Here is a 17,440-nt window from a genome sequence, read left to right as displayed (position 1 = left end):
GTACGAAAGATCTTTCATAACAATATTAACTTACCTTGTTTTGGAGCTGGTTTGAAGAAATCTGTAATAGACTGATTTCTGAAAAGGAAACAGAAGTATTATAGCCTAAATATACAGTTTTTATAATATCAATGCTGTCATAAGAAATACAGATAAAACTGAAATCCTGCAATATTTTACCCATTCATTACAGAAAATTTTGTAAATGTCAAAACTAAGTTCCAATAGCATTCTGTCCAGTATAAAGCCTTGAAAAAAACAAGCAGATGACATCATTCCTTTTCCCACTCTGAATGGAATGAGAAACTATAAATAAAGTAGGTTTCAGAGTAGCAGCCGTGTTAGTCTGTATTCGCAAAAAGAAAAGGAGGACTTGTGGCACCTTAGAGACTAACCAATTTATCTGAGCATAAGCTTTCGTGAGCTACAGCTCACTTCATCAGATGCATCCGATGAAGTGAGCTATAGCTCACGAAAGCTTATGCTCAGATAAATTGGTTAGTCTCCAAGGTGCCACAAGCCCTCCTTTTCTTTTTATAAATAAAGTACTAAGCTAAGTTCTCTGCAAGCTGTGTGGCCACACAGCAGCCTATTTAGCTGCGCGGAGGCACTCAGAGAACCTGCTCGGGGACCTGCCCCAACCTACTGCAGCTGGGGCAGCCCCCCACCCCAACTATGCCACAGCCCTGGACCTGCCTTGGCCAGGGTGGCTCCCAGCCCCAACTATGCCGGGGCCGGGGCCCAGCCAGGGCCGGGGAAGCGCAGCATGGCCCGGCCCCAGCCTGGACTTGTCACGGGGTGATCCTCCCCGAACCAAGCCCTGGCCAGACCTGCAGGGGCTGGGGGAGGGCACCCTATCCTGAAGTCCCAGCTGTGGAGCTGCTGTGGCAGGGAGAGGTGCCTTTCCCCCGCAGCCCAGGTGCTGCTGGGGGGAGAGGTGGGGAGGGAGTCCCCTCTCCCTGTCATAGCCCCCTTCTGCACCCCAAATCCCTCATACCTAGCCCCACTTCAGAGTCCGCACCACCAGCCAGAGCCCTCACATCCCTGCACCCCAACCCACTGCCCCAGCCCTGAGCCCCTCATCCCTGGCCCCATCCCAGAGCCCGCACCCCAAGCCGGAGCCCTCACACCCCCTCCCACACTCCAAACCCCTCAGCCCCACCTCTACCACATGGATTTTGTTATGTGCACTGATACGAACAAAATTCATTCCAAACATAGGTGGGAAAAATTAGACGGAACACTGGTACTAAGTGGTCATTTTTTAAGGGTGAGATTTTCAAAGTTGATGAGGGGATTTAGCCACACTGCTTCCATTAATTTCATTTGAACCTGTGTGGCTAAAACCCCTGCATTCAACTCTGAAAATATCAACCAACCAGTCTTGTTGATCAAGCTCTGGAGATAGGTATAGCTGATTTACAACAATTGCAGCCTCCTCCTCTCTGAACACACTGCCTTCTCTCTTTGTTATCCAATAATCACATCATGCCCCTATCTGAATCCCTCCACCGACTCCACTCTTCCAAGGCATCAACTTCAAGCTTCTCCTCCTACCATTCAAGACCTTTACAATTCTCCTCCTTCCCACTTCAGTATAAGTGCACTCAATTTACTCCTTTTGAGTCTAGCATGAGCTAGACCAGACACACTGCGAAGTAACACTAGAGATGCTGCAATGCCCTATCTCTAATGATCAACACCCCCCAGGAAAACACCTTTCAAGGTCCATGGCTCCATAGCACAATATGTGGTGTTCCTCATTCAGTGCACTAAATGCCCCAATAGCAACTATGTGGGTGAAACCAGACTATCACTATGCTGTCAAATGCACTCACAGAGAAAAATGAGGAGAGACAAAACACACTATATCACACGTGGGTGAATTTGCTTTTCACAAAGTGATCACTATCTCTGACCTATCAGCCCTAATTGTCAAAGGAAACCAGCACAATACTTTCAAAAGAAAGCCTGGGAGCTTAAATTAAAATTTTTGCTACACACTAAAAATCATGGGTTTCAGAGTAGCAGCCGTGTCAGTCTGTATCCGCAAAAAGAAAAGGAGTACTATTTGTTAGTCTCTAAGGTGCCACAAGTACTCCTTTTCTCTTTACTAAAAATCATGGACTCATTCGACACAGTGGATTTTATAGCTTATTACAGCAATCTATAACCTTCTAACAACCCCCTTCCCCAGTTTGCAAATTAATTCCAGTTCTGCAGTTTCTCATTGAACTCTGTTTTTGAAGTTAGATATGCAGACAGAGTTGGAAACGCGGTTTGTTGCAGGGATCGGTTCCTGGGTTAGAAGTCACCTACTACAGGACAGGCCCAACAAAGAAAATAACAGAATGCCACTAGCCATCACCTACAGCCCCCAACTAAAACCCCTCCAGCACATCATCAAGGATCTACAACATATCCTGGAGGACGATCCCTCACTCTCAGACCTTGGGAGACAGGCCAGTCCTCACTTACAGACAGCCCCCTAACCTGAAGCAAATACTCACCAGCAACTACACACCACACAATAGAAACACTAACCCAGGAACCAATCCCTGCAACAAACCACATTGCCTACTCTATCCGCATATCTATTCAAGGGACACCATCATAGCACCTAACCACATCAGCCACACCATCAGGGGCTCATTCACTTGCCCATCTATCAATGTGATATATGCCATCATATGCCAGTAATGCCTCTCTGCCATGTGCATTTTCCAAACCAGACAATCTATGCAAAAGAATAAATGGACACATAGGACATCAAGAATTGGAACATTCAAAAACCAGTAGGAGAGCACTTCAATCTCCCTGGACACTCAACAACAGACTTGAAAGTGGCAATTCTTCAACAAAAAAAACTTCAAAAACAAATGAGAAACTGCAGAACTGGAATTAATTTGCAAACTTTACACCATCAAATTAGGCCTGAATAAAAACTTGGAGTGGCTTGGTCACTACAAAAAATAATTTTCCCTCTGTTGCTACTCATACCTTCTTGTCAACTGTTGGAAATGGGCCACAGCCACGCTACCTGAATTGGCCTTGTTAGCAATGACCCCCCACTCGGTAAGGCAACTCCCATCTTTTCACGTGCTGTGTATTTATACCTGCCTACTGTGTTTTCCACTCCATGTATCTGATGAAGTGGGTTATAGCCCATGAAAGCTTATGCCCAAATAAATTTGTTAGTCTCTAAGGTGCCACAAGGACTCCTCGTTTTTGCTGATATTTGTATGTTTGTCAATATCACTTTTCACAGCACACTCAGTAGCTAGCTGGGAGGCTGTGATAAATGATACAATACTAACAAATATACAAGTACCACTTACCACAGCCTCTCAGCTAGTTAGTAAGTCTGCTGTGAAAAGTGATACTTCTATGTTTGTTAATTCACTTTTCTCAGCAAGCCCCAGGACAAATTAAGCCCTGGATGAGGAGGTCAGAGGGGGAAGGCAGTGAGGGCCCAAAGCAATGGGGGGAGAGGCAGGGTTGAGCCTGAATGGCCGGAGACGGGGGTCAGCGCACGCTGCTGTGTGGTCAGAGCAGGGTCTACACAGCTGAAGCCGCAGGGTGGAGCCCACTGCTGTGCAGCCAGGACCAGGGGGTCAGCACCCAGGGCCAGCTCCTGCCACATAGCAGCAGGTGCCTGGGACCAGAGCCAGAGGGCAGCAGCCAGAGCTGGAGGCCAGAACCCGCACAGCCTGGCTCCTGAAGTCCTGCCACTGGAGGCACCCCAGGGGGAACCCGTAACAGTCTAATTCAGGGTGGCCAACCTGTGGCTCCAGAGCCACATGCAGCTCTTCAAAAGTTAACATGCAGCTCCTTGTATAGGCACCGACTCTGGGGCTGGAATTATGGTGCCAACTTTCCAGTGTGCCGGGGGGGGGGTGTGCTCACTGCTCAACTCCTGGCTCTGCCACAGGCCCTGCCCCCACTCCACCCCTTCCCACTCCCACCCCTTAGCCTGCCATGTCCTCGTTCCTTCCCTCACAGAGCCTCCTGCACACCATGAAACAGATGATTGGGAGGTACGGAGAGGCACTGATTGGTGGGGCTGCCAGTGGGTGAGAGGTGCTAGGACCGGGGGGCTACTGAAATATTATAGTGGGTCTTTGCCAATGTACATTGGTAAATTCTGGCTCCTTCTCAAGCTCAGGTTAGCCACCCCAGTCTAACTCAAAAGTAATTAAATGACCACCATCTACGCTCTTCCAAGAAGAGAAGGAAATTATTACTGACTTGCAAGATGGTTCCTATTTTTTTATTTGTGGAAGTTTCTTTAGGTTCCAAACAAATGATGTTGAAAGGATGAGTCTGATGTATGGTGAGAGATCTTTATTAAAATTGTTTCCTATGGGTGATGTAACCAGAGTGTACTTTCTAACACTCTAGTCAAACTGAATTAGTATGCAGATGGAAAGTATAAGATTACAAAGACCAGCTTTATTTGTTGAGGACTGTCATTTAAGATTTCCAATTACCCATATTTTGGTTATGCTTTTACAGATTAAAGTGATAGCTTGTTATATTGGAATTAAGCAAGGAGAGACATGTTACAAAACTCTCTTTAGCTCTGAGCCAGAAGAGGACAGTTAGCTCTGTATCTAGAAGTCCAGCAAATGCCTCAATTCAGGGACTTAAGCACATGCCTTCAGAAAGTCAGTGTGACTACAGTACCCACATATTTAGAGTTAGGAACATACTTAAGTACCTTGCTGAACTGAGGCTTAAGTTTATAGCACTTTTCAGTCACCTTTTATGAGTAATATATTAATTTTTACATTTGATTTTTAAAAAGACTGGAGGAGAAACCTTATGTTTAAAAAAAACAACACTAACTTTTGATTCTGTTGCTTTTAAGGCGCACACACGGGAAATTTCCTGCACCTAACGTTAATTTAAATGGGTTAAATTAACATTTGAATTTCAGAGTATACTCACAATTGCAACAAACATGTGCTGTGACCAGACTATATGACCACCTGGATTTGTGCTGGATATGGCCCAACTTGATGATCACTTTAGATAAGCTATTACCAGCAGGACAGTGGGGTGGGAGGAGGTATTGTTTCATGGTCTCTGTGTGTATATAATGTCTTCTGCAGTTTCCACGGTATGCATCCGATGAAGTGAGCTGTAGCTCACGAAAGCTCATGCTCAAATAAATTGGTTAGTCTCTAAGGTGCCACAAGTACTCCTTTTCTTTTTGCGAATACAGACTAACATGGCTGCTACTCTGAAACCTATAATAACTATGTATTCTTGTTAACATCTAGGGTAGATGTAACATCACAGCCACGCTTGGGGGGAAATCCATACTTAGGAGAAAATAATTTTACATACTATCAAGATAGACAAGTCATGAATAGTACATAAAAAGCCCTGATCATCATTATTCCGATAATTAATGATCTTCCACCTTTGCCTCACCCAGCAGGAGAAGGCAGGCTCTTGGAGGAAGCTCTACTCTCCAGCCTTCTCCCTGCAGGCCCACAGCAGTACCATTTTCCCTGCCCTTGCACGCTGAAGCAACAGTGGTCAGAAACTTCAGTCCAAAAGAAGGGACAGAAAAACCTGAGTATATATGCTTTTCTTTCAGGGTTAAAACAGTAAATGCTATGGAATTTTATTTGGTATTTGCTCTTTCCATCAATTTTTTTAATGTCACTGTAAAATTTAGAACAGAAAGGGTAGAAGGATAGACCTTAAAGACACATTGCCTTTTGTAACCAGGGGCGATAGTATCTGTCCTATTAATAGGTCAATGATCACTCAAGACTAATATCCTCTCTCAGACAATGGAGTATATTAGATACTTCAGATAAAGACAAAACACGACAGACAAATAACTCAGTGGGGGTAAAAACCTAAAAGGATGCATAGGTATGTGCGTATTCAGGGAAGCAGTGCATTTTTGCTTCCCCTTAACAAAAAAACAAAAACAAAAACCCAAAAAACATTGAAAATCCAGGTCATCAGCCCTGGAAGATGGAGAACTAGTGAAGTGACAGTGTCACAATAATTAAAAGAATGAAAGCAAGTAATTGAGAGGGGAAAGATTTTCAGTCAGACTTTAAAATGTTTTTGTCAACACCTACTTCAATTTATTTATGTTTTCAAGGGGGGGAAAAGCCTTTACTAACACTCTTTCAATTAATGTGCAAGTATTAATCCAAGACAATAAATCCGAGACCATCAAAAAGGACTCAGGAGGACCCCACACACAACCGGGATGATCTTACTCAACATTCCTGATAATAAGACAAGAAGCAAACAAAATCCTTCAATTAAAAAAAAAAAAAAGCAAACAACCCTTCTAACACTTTTCAAGCTTTCTTCATATCTCATACAACAGGAAACAACAGCACAAGCCTATTTTTAATAAAAGTTCCTTATAAAGGACTTTTAACCACTGAAACTAATGTTTAATACCCTAAGAACATAAGGGTCCACAGCCCTTCCAAACTATTTATTATCTATATCCATCTTATTCAGATCCAGTAAGATCCACGTTTAATCTCCAAAGAAATCTGCAGCAGCACCAATATTGCTAGTCCATCAGACAAAGCACAGTTACACAAAATGGGAGCAGGGTACCAAACATATCTGCCCCTGCCGCAATGGAGCATCTCAAACTAATAGATCTATAGGAGTAATGACTTCGTTTTGTCCTCCTGGAAGCTTTTTAACATCTACCATCTCATGACAGTCTTTTCAAAGTCTGCAAAGTAATAGGATGCAAGTTGGCCAAAACACATTTTCAAAATAACCACTTTCATCTAAACACTTCACAAAGAACGAAAGCCGCACAGATCAGTTTCACTTTCCCAAACAGGAAGTAATACAGAGAGGAAAATGAAACCATACCTGTTTTCCCTCTAGAACAGGTAATATTAAGATGGAGGAAAAATAAAGGAAATAGAAGGGCAAAATAAGGTGCTCCATCATGTAGGAGAAAGCCTCCTGTCACGTACAGAAAATTTGGGATGGAGCTGACCAAGTCATCAGCAGAATTCAGCTGACTGCAAGCGTAGCACCAATAGAACCTGGTCAGCAGTGGGCGGGATAAACTTGAGACCTCTGAAGCTTAGTGTATGAGCCTCAATTGCATAAACTAAAAGCCACATGGTTCTTACCCGAGACTGTAGCAGACTCAATCTCTAGCTCAGTGGCTCTCAAACTTTTGTACTGGTGACCCCTTTCACATACCAAGCCTCCGAGTGCGACCCTCTCCTTATACATTAAAAACACTTTTTAATATATTTAACACCATTATAAATGCTGGAGGCAAAGTGGGGTTTGGGGTGGAGGTTGCCAGCTCATGACCCCCCCCCATGTAATAACCCTGCGATCCCCTGAGGGGTCCCGACCCCCAGTTTGAGAACCCCTGCTCTAGCTGGGCTAGGTGCCACTAGAGGGGGACACAGCACCACACCAAGCAAGCATGGGTCACACAAACAGCTGGACAGATGAACCCAGCTGGTATAAAAAAAAATTCATTTGGTGCCACCCTCATGTTGCTTTGATTTCAAAACCATGAGCTGGTATTAGTCATATCTGGGACAGGCCAACTAGAGTTAAAGATAAACAAAAGCTCTCTCTTTTGATCTGAGCTCTTAAGACCAGTTCTCTCGATTGGCTACAATTCTTCCTGGACTCAAAACAGACCAGCACATGTTGACAGCTGCAACCTCTGCACACAGGAGTATGACTTCCTGAATTAGTACTTCTTGGGTCAGCCACCATTTTCAATTTGCTCCCAAGTCTGCCATTCAGCCATCTTGTGTTATCAGAACCACCGGCATCAAATAAAAGTAAAGAAAGAGCTAGCCCATCACCTACCACCCTCCGAAGAGTGGAGAGATCAATTTGCCATCAGCACCTGTTATTAAGCAACACAACACTATCAATTCTTCATCTGGGTGTTGGCGCTGCTGCAGTTTTTCCTCACAAGCAGGTGAGCACACGAACTGCATAAGCAACCACCCAGAGCTCCACAGAGGCAAGCCCAACAGCCCTTCTAAACCACGAGATGCACTTTGCATCTCATGAAGGCCAAACCAAGCCCAGAAGGCATCTGTCCGTTTTGACAGTGTCCCAAGTGGGTGGAACTTGGGAGTGTAGCTGGCGACAGAACTTATTTTCCTCTGAGTTGGGCACTTGCAAATGTCTATATGGGAGAATCCTCCTAGAAAAACTGAGATGCAGCAGCACATGGCAAATGCTGCCATCTCCTCTGGAGGGGAAGGGAGGCACAGCCCCCCCCCCAGGGCACGCTGGGCACTGCAACAGGTTTCAGAGTAGCGGCCGTGTTAGTCTGTATTCGCAAAAAGAAAAGGAGGACTTGTGGCACCTTAAAGACTAACCAATTTATTTGAGCATGAGCTTTCGTGAGCATCCGATGAAGTGAGCTGTAGCTCACGAAAGCTCATGCTCAAATAAATTGGTTAGTCTCTAAGGTACCACAAGTACTCCTTTTCTTTTTGGGCACTGCGGTCTCCCTGTGGGGGGAGGGGGGAGGAGGCACAGCCGCACGCTGGGCGCTGCGGTCTCCCTGCGGGGGGAGGGGGGAGGAGGGAGGAGGCACAGCCCCCCCCCAGGCACGCTGGGCGCTGCGGTCTCCCTGCGGGGGGAGGGGGGAGGAGGCACAGCCCCCCCCAGGGCACGCTGGGCGCTGCGGTCTCCCTGCGGGGGGAGGGGGGAGGAGGCACAGCCCCCCCCCAGGGCACGCTGGGCGCTGCGGTCTCCCTGGGGGGGGAGGGGGGAGGAGGCACAGCCCCCCCCCAGGGCACGCTGGGCGCTGCGGTCTCCCTGGGGGGGGAGGGGGGAGGAGGCACAGCCCCCCCCCAGGGCACTGCGGTCTCCCTGCGGGGGGAGGGGGGAGGAGGCACAGCCCCCCCCCCGGGCGCGCTGGGCGCTGCGGTCTCCCTGCGGGGGGAGGGGGGAGGAGGCACAGCCCCCCCCCCGGGCGCGCTGGGCGCTGCGGTCTCCCTGCGGGGGGGGGAGGAGGCGGCACAGCCCCCCCCAGGGCACGCGGGGCGCTGCGGTCTCCCTGCGGGGGGAGGGGGGAGGAGGCACAGCCCCCCCCCCCCCCAGGGCACGCTGGGCGCTGCGGTCTCCCTGCAGGGGGAGGGGGCACAGCCCCCCCCCCAGGGCACGCTGGGCGCTGCGGTCTCCCTGCGGGGGGAGGGGGGAGGAGGCGGCACAGCCCCCCCCCCAGGGCACGCTGGGCGCTGCGGTCTCCCTGCGGGGGGAGGGGGGAGGAGGCGGCACAGCCCCCCCCCAGGGCACGCGGGGCGCTGCGGTCTCCCTGCGGGGGGAGGGGGCACAGCCCCCCCCCAAGGGCACGCTGGGCGCTGCGGTCTCCCTGCGGGGGGAGGGGGGAGGAGGCACAGCCCCCCCCCAAGGGCACGCTGGGCGCTGCGGTCTCCCTGCGGGGGGAGGGGGGAGGAGGCACAGCCCCCCCCCAAGGGCACGCTGGGCGCTGCGGTCTCCCTGCGGGGGGAGGGGGGAGGAGGCACAGCCCCCCCCCAAGGGCACGCTGGGCGCTGCGGTCTCCCTGCGGGGGGAGGGGGGAGGAGGCACAGCCCCCCCCCAGGGCACGCTGGGCACTGCGGTCTCCCTGCGGGGGGAGGGGGGAGGAGGCACAGCCCCCCCCCCAGGGCACGCTGGGCGCTGCGGTCTCCCTGCGGGGGGAGGGGGGAGGAGGCACAGCCCCCCCCCCAGGGCACGCTGGGCGCTGCGGTCTCCCTGCGGGGGGAGGAGGCACAGCCACCCCCCCCAGGGCACGCTGGGCGCTGCGGTCTCCCTGCGGGGGGAGGAGGCACAGCCACCCCCCCCAGGGCACGCTGGGCGCTGCGGTCTCCCTGCGGGGGGAGGAGGCACAGCCCCCCCCCCCCCCAGGGCACGCTGGGCGCTGCGGTCTCCCTGCGGGGGGAGGAGGCACAGCCCCCCCCCCCCAGGGCACGCTGGGCGCTGCGGTCTCCCTGCGGGGGGAGGAGGCACAGCCCCCCCCCCCCAGGGCACGCTGGGCGCTGCGGTCTCCCTGCGGGGGGAGGAGGCACAGCCCCCCCCCCCCAGGGCACGCTGGGCGCTGCGGTCTCCCTGCGGGGGGAGGAGGCACAGCCCCCCCCCCCCCCCAGGGCACGCTGGGCGCTGCGGTCTCCCTGCGGGGGGAGGAGGCACAGCCCCCCCCCCCCCAGGGCACGCTGGGCGCTGCGGTCTCCCTGCGGGGGGAGGAGGCACAGCGCCCCCCCCCCCCAGGGCACGCTGGGCGCTGCGGTCTCCCTGCGGGGGGAGGAGGCACAGCCCCCCCCCCCCCAGGGCACGCTGGGCGCTGCGGTCTCCCTGCGGGGGGAGGAGGCACAGCCCCCCCCCCCCCCCGGGCACGCTGGGCGCTGCGGTCTCCCTGCGGGGGGAGGAGGCACAGCCCCCCCCCCCCCCCCAGGGCACGCTGGGCGCTGCGGTCTCCCTGCGGGGGGAGGAGGCACAGCCCCCCCCCCCCCCCAGGGCACGCTGGGCGCTGCGGTCTCCCTGCGGGGGGAGGAGGCACAGCCCCCCCCCCCCCCCAGGGCACGCTGGGCGCTGCGGTCTCCCTGCGGGGGGAGGAGGCACAGCCCCCCCCCCCCCCCCAGGGCACGCTGGGCGCTGCGGTCTCCCTGCGGGGGGAGGGGGGAGGAGGCACAGCCCCCCCCCCCCAGGGCACGCTGGGCGCTGCGGTCTCCCTGCGGGGGGAGGGGGGAGGAGGCACAGCCCCCCCCCCCCAGGGCACGCTGGGCGCTGCGGTCTCCCTGCGGGGGGAGGAGGCACAGCCCCCCCCCCAGGGCACGCTGGGCGCTGCGGTCTCCCTGCGGGGGGAGGAGGCACAGCCCCCCCCCCAGGGCACGCTGGGCGCTGCGGTCTCCCTGCGGGGGGAGGAGGCACAGCCCCCCCCCCAGGGCACGCTGGGCGCTGCGGTCTCCCTGCGGGGGGAGGAGGCACAGCCCCCCCCCCCAGGGCACGCTGGGCGCTGCGGTCTCCCTGCGGGGGGAGGAGGCACAGCCCCCCCCCCAGGGCACGCTGGGCGCTGCGGTCTCCCTGCGGGGGGAGGAGGCACAGCCCCCCCCCCAGGGCACGCTGGGCGCTGCGGTCTCCCTGCGGGGGGAGGAGGCACAGCCCCCCCCCCAGGGCACGCTGGGCGCTGCGGTCTCCCTGCGGGGGGAGGAGGCACAGCCCCCCCCCCAGGGCACGCTGGGCGCTGCGGTCTCCCTGCGGGGGGAGGAGGCACAGCCCCCCCCCCAGGGCACGCTGGGCGCTGCGGTCTCCCTGCGGGGGGAGGAGGCACAGCCCCCCCCCCAGGGCACGCTGGGCGCTGCGGTCTCCCTGCGGGGGGAGGAGGCACAGCCCCCCCCCAGGGCACGCTGGGCGCTGCGGTCTCCCTGCGGGGGGAGGAGGCACAGCCCCCCCCCCAGGGCACGCTGGGCGCTGCGGTCTCCCTGCGGGGGGAGGAGGCACAGCCCCCCCCCCAGGGCACGCTGGGCGCTGCGGTCTCCCTGCGGGGGGAGGAGGCACAGCCCCCCCCCAGGGCACGCTGGGCGCTGCGGTCTCCCTGCGGGGGGAGGGGGGAGGAGGCACAGCCCCCCCCCGGGCGCGCTGGGCGCTGCGGTCTCCCTGGGGGTGTCACCCCCCGCCGAGAGGGGGCGGGCCAGGACGTTTGTTCACACCCGCTGCCGCGCCCCAGAGCCCCGGTCCTGCCCGCCGGTACCTGCCGTCTCGGGCGCTCTCTCTCCCGGCGGCCGCCGGCTTAAAATGGCGGCCGGGGGTCCCCCCGGGAGAGCCCTGTGCGGAGGAGCCAGCGCCGAGGTGCCGGGTCATGGCTCCGGCCGCACGAAGGCCGCCGCCCAGGCGCGAGAGGAAACCAGGGCCGCGCCCGCCGCCTTCCCCACAGCCCGGCCCGGCCCTCCAACGCCAGCCGCGAGCGACTCCGCCCCTCTTGCGTGCAGACCTCTGATTGGCTGCGTAGGCGAGGCGCGAACTCTCCAATTGGCTCCCACAATGCATGGGGGGGGGTCGGACAAGAGACCGAGCGTCCCTCTGATTGGCTGCTAGGCTGTAAGGGCGGGGGAGAGGCGTTGAGCGAGAGCCTCCCCCCCCGGCTCCGCCTCCCGGCGGATAGAGGTGGGGGGAGGAAAGGGGGTGGGAAGGTGCCTGGCGGCCCCGCCTCGTGCCGCCTCTCCCTCTCCCATTGGTCCGTGCCCGGCGCGCGAGGGGGAGGGCGGGAAAGCTTCGCGCTGGTGTTCTTATTGCGCGCGCCAAGCGTCGTCTGCGGGTCACAAAGGGGTTGGGGCGGGTGGCAGGCTCCGTCCTTGTGTGAGGGGAGTATGACCCCATACAGACACCCCATCCCCCGAGCTCAGTCACTGCTTGGGCCCTGCCTGACAGCCCAGCCTAGTGCCCTTTCCAGCGGGGGGCCAGTCAGCAACCCCCTGCCTGGTGCTGAGGGGCCAGTGCCCCATTCCCCCAGGCTGGCCCTACCCCTGAGCAGCCTCCCTCTCTCTGGCTCTCCCCCCAGTCCACTGCCGCACGCCGATCCCTGCCCTTGATGTAGGGCCACAAGCACATTTAAACAGAGCAAGACCCGTGCTTCCAGCTGTTGTAGGGGCACAGTGTAGTGGGGTCCCCTCGTGCAAACAAAGCCCCTCAGAGCAACAGTCTTCAGCCCTGGAGAGCACTGACCTAGTGTAAATAGAGGCAGAGGTGGCCAGCCAGCAGCACAAAACCCATATGGGCCTGTTTAAGGTACTTGTATGGTTCCCGTAACCATAGTATTCATGTCTCTTTAACACATCCTCACAGGGTCACAACACCCCTCTGAGGCAGAGAAGTGCTGTTATACCTGTTTCACAGTTGGAAAATGGAATAAATGACTTGGCCAAGGTCACACAGCAAGCCTCTGACAAAGCAGGACTCAAACCCATCTCTCCGAAATCCTAGAGGAGCATCCAACCACTTGACCAAGCTTTCCTCCCAGGTTACCCCTGCCTGGAGCAAACAGTGCCTTTCTAGGCAAGGGGTTTATATTAGTCTGATTCACCGAGTAGGTAACACGAATGGTTGCCTGTGCGGCATAGACAAAAACCTCAAGCCTTAGCCAAAGGCTCAGAGAAATCAATAGCATAACCAGCAACCTCTAGCACCAGCTGTTAGGCTATAGATATTCAGGCCTGTCTGTAAAGGCCTATACTCTAAGAATATAGGTGTATTCTTAGCACTTGGCTAGTTATAGAGGTATAAAAGCAAGAATCAAAATCACTGTCTGTCGGTGTAAGAGCCTTCTCTTACTGTGACAGTCTGAGGCCCTGTGCTTAGGCTAAGGCCTTTGGCTAAGCAACAGAGGCAGCTGTAAGCTGGGAAGCGACCAGTCACCTCCTCACATTCCAACCTTGTCACATTGAAAGAAGGTGCTAGTGGGCTGTTAGGATACAATCCTGTCCTGATAGTGCCTATCGCCTCCAGAGAAAGGGAAGTGCCTAGAAGATGTAAAAGGAAATTTAGTTTGATAGCATCCTGTCTGGCAAGAACTCATTTATCAATAGCTGGGATGTGAAATCCTCATTTCTTTAAAAGAAAAGGAGGACTTGTGGCACCTTAGAGACTAACCAATTTATTTGAGCATAAGCTTTCGTGAGCTACAGCTCACTTCATCGGATGCAGAAAGTGGAAAATGCAGTGAGGATGTTTTATACACACACACCATGAAAAAATGGGTGTTTATCACTTCAAAAGGTTTTCTCTCCCCCCACCCCACTCTCCTGCTGGTAATAGCTTATCTAAATGATCACTCTCCTTACAATGTGTATGATAATCAAGGTGGGCCATTTCCAGCACCCATTGATAAATGATAAACACCCATTTTTTCATGGTCTGTGTGTATAAAACATCCTCACTGCATTTTCCACTTTATGCATCCGATGAAGTGAGCTGTAGCTCACAAAAGCTTATGCTCAAATAAATTGGTTAGTCCCTAAGGTGCCACAAGTACTCCTTTTCTTTTTGCGAATACAGACTAACACGGCTGCTCCATTGAATATAAAGACTAGAGTGCAAAAGAGGTTATGATTTCCCTCCTCAGAACAGTGCCATAGAAAGGAAACTCGGGAAAGTTACACTTTATATTGAAATTATTTTTTCATGCAGCATTTTGTCTAAAAATACTATCTTTAAAAAGTTAGCCACCACCAAGACATACAGCATAAAGACTGGGGTTTGATGTAACAGGAGGTAAGCCAAGCATTAACATAGCAGCAAGGGTGCTGCACTGGGGATGAGGAGAAAAAATGGGAACAGCCAGGATCTTCCCAAGAACCAGAACTGCAGTAGAGACTTGCCACCCCCTCCCTCCATTGTGGAGAAACTAGGACAAGGTGGTGAATCCCTGCCATGTGGCCTTGGGGAAAATCTGTAGAGGATGGAACTAGAGACTGTAGCTGGTAAGAGCAGCTACAGGAGCAACCAAAGCAGACATGTAGAAAACTTTTTAGAGTTTTGACTGGCCTTGAAGAGTTTGCAGGTACAGTGCACTCTCCTTTGGTTGAGGATATATACAGTACCTACAATCAATCAATTTGGGCTGCAGTTTAGGAGCACGCTTGGATTCTTCGCCAACACTAAGATCTCACATAGCCACTTCTGCAAGTAATGCTTTCTATCATCTCTGGTTGGCTAAGAGACTACATCCCATCATGGTGACTTGGCCTGTTATTCACACCTTTTGTCACTTTTTGGTGGGAGTACAGCAATGCAGTGTAGCTGGGCATAAAGCCTTCAGCACTTAAACTCCAACTAATACAGATGGTGAAGCACAACTCAGCAACAAAGGCTACAGCAAGCACATCATACCTATTCTACACTCTCTCTACTGGCTTCCCATAGAATTTTCAATCAAGTTCAAGGTCTTAATCCTGATCTTTAGGAGCTCCATGTCCTGGGCCCAGGATATCTGAAAGATCTAAAGATGATGTTCAGAGGTGAAGACAGTGTTTGACCACTACACTTTTCTGGCACAATGGAAGTCTCCACACAATGGGTAAAGCTTGTCTGTACAGGAGACAGAACTTTCTCAGAGGCTGGGCCGAGCCTGTGGAATGAACTCCTTCAGGAACCAAGCGCCTTCTGCTTCAAGTGCAAGACATTTCTTTGACCGTGTCTTCTCCAACAAAAAAACAAAAAAACAAACTGAAAACCCTACCAAAACAAGACACACTGTTGTACATGCTTCTCTCTCTGGGGAAGAGGATTAGAGAACCACCACCACATGGTGGATGTATTGTCTCATTATTTAAGGCCGAAGTTACTGGAAGGTGCTTAGATACTATCGTGTTGAGAACAGTACAAGAACAGATTAAAAAAAAAATAGACTGTCTGCCCTGTGCTGATCAGTTGTTTGCTCCAGCCCTCTCCCTCCATCAGTCTCTTCACCTCAGCTTCATTCCACTTCTGTCCGATCCCACTTATTCCCCTCTCCTTCCATGTCCCTTCATTCACTTTCTTTCCATTTAATTTACCTCCTCCTAATGGAGAGCACACCCAAAAAATATTGTGGAACTAACACTACATCTGCTGCCATTATAGTACACTCCTCTTATGTGTTCAATCCAGGAGCGTCAGATGCTTCCTAAAAATGGGGTGGGGCATCTGTGCCCAAACCAAGGCCCCCCCCCCCGAGGCCATGCCCTGCCTTTCCCCCTGCCCCCGAGTCCCCGCCCCCTGCTCGCTTGCTCCTCTCCTCCCATACCCCCCGTTGCTTACCCTTACAGCCAGTAAAAAGTTGCAGGGACATGGCCTCCTGCTCCCCCCCCTTCCAGCGCCCCTGGTTCTATCCCTTTCGCTAATCCTGGGTCTGTCTTGTCTATTTAGATATGCACACTCTGGGGCAAGAGCTGTCTTCTACTGTCTGTACAATGCCTGACACAGAATGGTTGATCCTTAGGCATTGCCATATTAAACAGGTGCTTAATAGAATATTTGTATCCAGTATTTGACACTCAACAAATACAAATAGTATATTTGTATCCATATTTGACACTCAACACTCTTGAGGGATATTTTAGGATTAAGTTGGTGCCTCTGGTCTTGTTATTGTATAGATTTGCTTGAATAGAAGTGACAGCGCATACCTGAATTCGTTTTTAACTAAAAGTTTACAAAAAGCTTCCTGCCCAAGGCTATGAATTGAAGTATTAGGGATTATTTCTGCAATTCTCTTGAGGAGATGGGAGTGCAAATTATAGTATGAAGATTGTGGTTTCCTTTCAGTTTAGAATTCTCAGCCTTGAACAACTGACAGTATTTTGGAACTGATTTGGTGGCAGTATGTAAATAAGTTGTCAAATAACCAGCCAAAGCCAGACATACAGTACACCAATCTGTCTGAAGAAAACTGCAGAGCAAGCACTGCAGTTTTGCAAAGGCCAAATAGATTCAAGGAGAGGTTAATGGCAGCAGGAGGTTATGATGTCATGTTAGTCATATGGGAATCTGAAGGAGAAGATAATGAAAATACAAAAAGCAGCAATTGTATTGAACAGACTAGATATGTGATATCTTTTGGCTAGTACTTGAATTAGAGTAACTGAAAAGAGAAGATAATCATGGTAAAGAGTGAGTGAGGGGAACACGAAGAGAGGAAAAATTTGTCTACTATTGTATCAGTCAAGTATTTTCCGTGGGAGAGCTACAAACACTACAGATGCGTGCCATTTAATATGCCCACACAACACCGGGTTTAACCCTAAAGATGTAGGCAACACTCTTTAAAGGCACAGATACAGACGTAAATAGGAGTTAATACAACACTTGATAGTCCTCTTTATGTTAATTAATTCTCATTTTAACTAGAGTAGCTATTCAGATCACCCTAAACGTTATTTACTACTGGAGACTGAGGACTCATGTTCCCAGTCTCTTCCAACCAGAGCACTAAATTGACTTACTTATTTTAGACCTGTCTCTGCACTTTCACATTCCTTTCCTCTGGATTAAGCAAAACAGTTAAAAGAAGCTTACCTCATAATGTCTTGCATTATAGAAGTTATAGGAGCTTAAAACTTCTTGTCCAATCCCCTTGCTTTCTGTTTTCATTAATGTTCCCTGTATTCTCTGACGGTTCAATCTTAAAACATTTATTTCTGCATTTTGCTCCCCAAAAAAGCAAACAGTCAAAAACCGAGAAAGTTAAATACCTGGAAAACTATTAAGCTTTTGGAGTGGAATCAGCACTATACAATACATGATGTTACACAAGACATTCATAGCAATAAGTTTCATTTCTGTCTCCAGAATTAGTCATGCCTTTGCTATTCCGCAAAACCAAGATGATATTGTTCTGGCTAATATTCCACAAGGAAGCCCCAGATGGACTAGTCACAATACAGATAAATCATAGTGAAGAACT

General features: G+C 52.2%; 1 protein-coding gene across 2 annotated transcripts in view; it reads right to left on the bottom strand.

Annotated features, from left to right (window-relative positions):
• Positions 1–17,072, bottom strand: part of SLF2 (SMC5-SMC6 complex localization factor 2) — a 66,240-nt gene extending 49,168 nt beyond the window's left edge. Inside the window, exons 1-2 of one of the 2 annotated variants that reach the window (XM_084633282.1) lie at positions 17,053–17,072; positions 35–78 (exon numbers count right to left, since the gene is read on the bottom strand). In XM_084633282.1, the coding sequence (XP_084489408.1) occupies positions 35–78; positions 17,053–17,069 (61 nt within the window). In that variant the 5' untranslated portion in view covers positions 17,070–17,072. Of the gene's footprint in view, positions 1–34; positions 79–11,752; positions 11,949–17,052 lie in introns of those variants that run through there. The other variant, XM_084633281.1, reaches the window with a different exon arrangement.
• Between the last annotated feature and the right edge of the window lie 368 nt (positions 17,073–17,440).

The sequence above is a fragment of the Lepidochelys olivacea genome (genome assembly GCF_965140295.1).
Source record: "Lepidochelys olivacea isolate rLepOli2 genome assembly, chromosome: 7".
In the NCBI taxonomy this organism is placed as follows: domain Eukaryota; kingdom Metazoa; phylum Chordata; order Testudines; family Cheloniidae; genus Lepidochelys; species Lepidochelys olivacea.
This window is presented reverse-complemented; position numbering and strand designations above follow the sequence as displayed.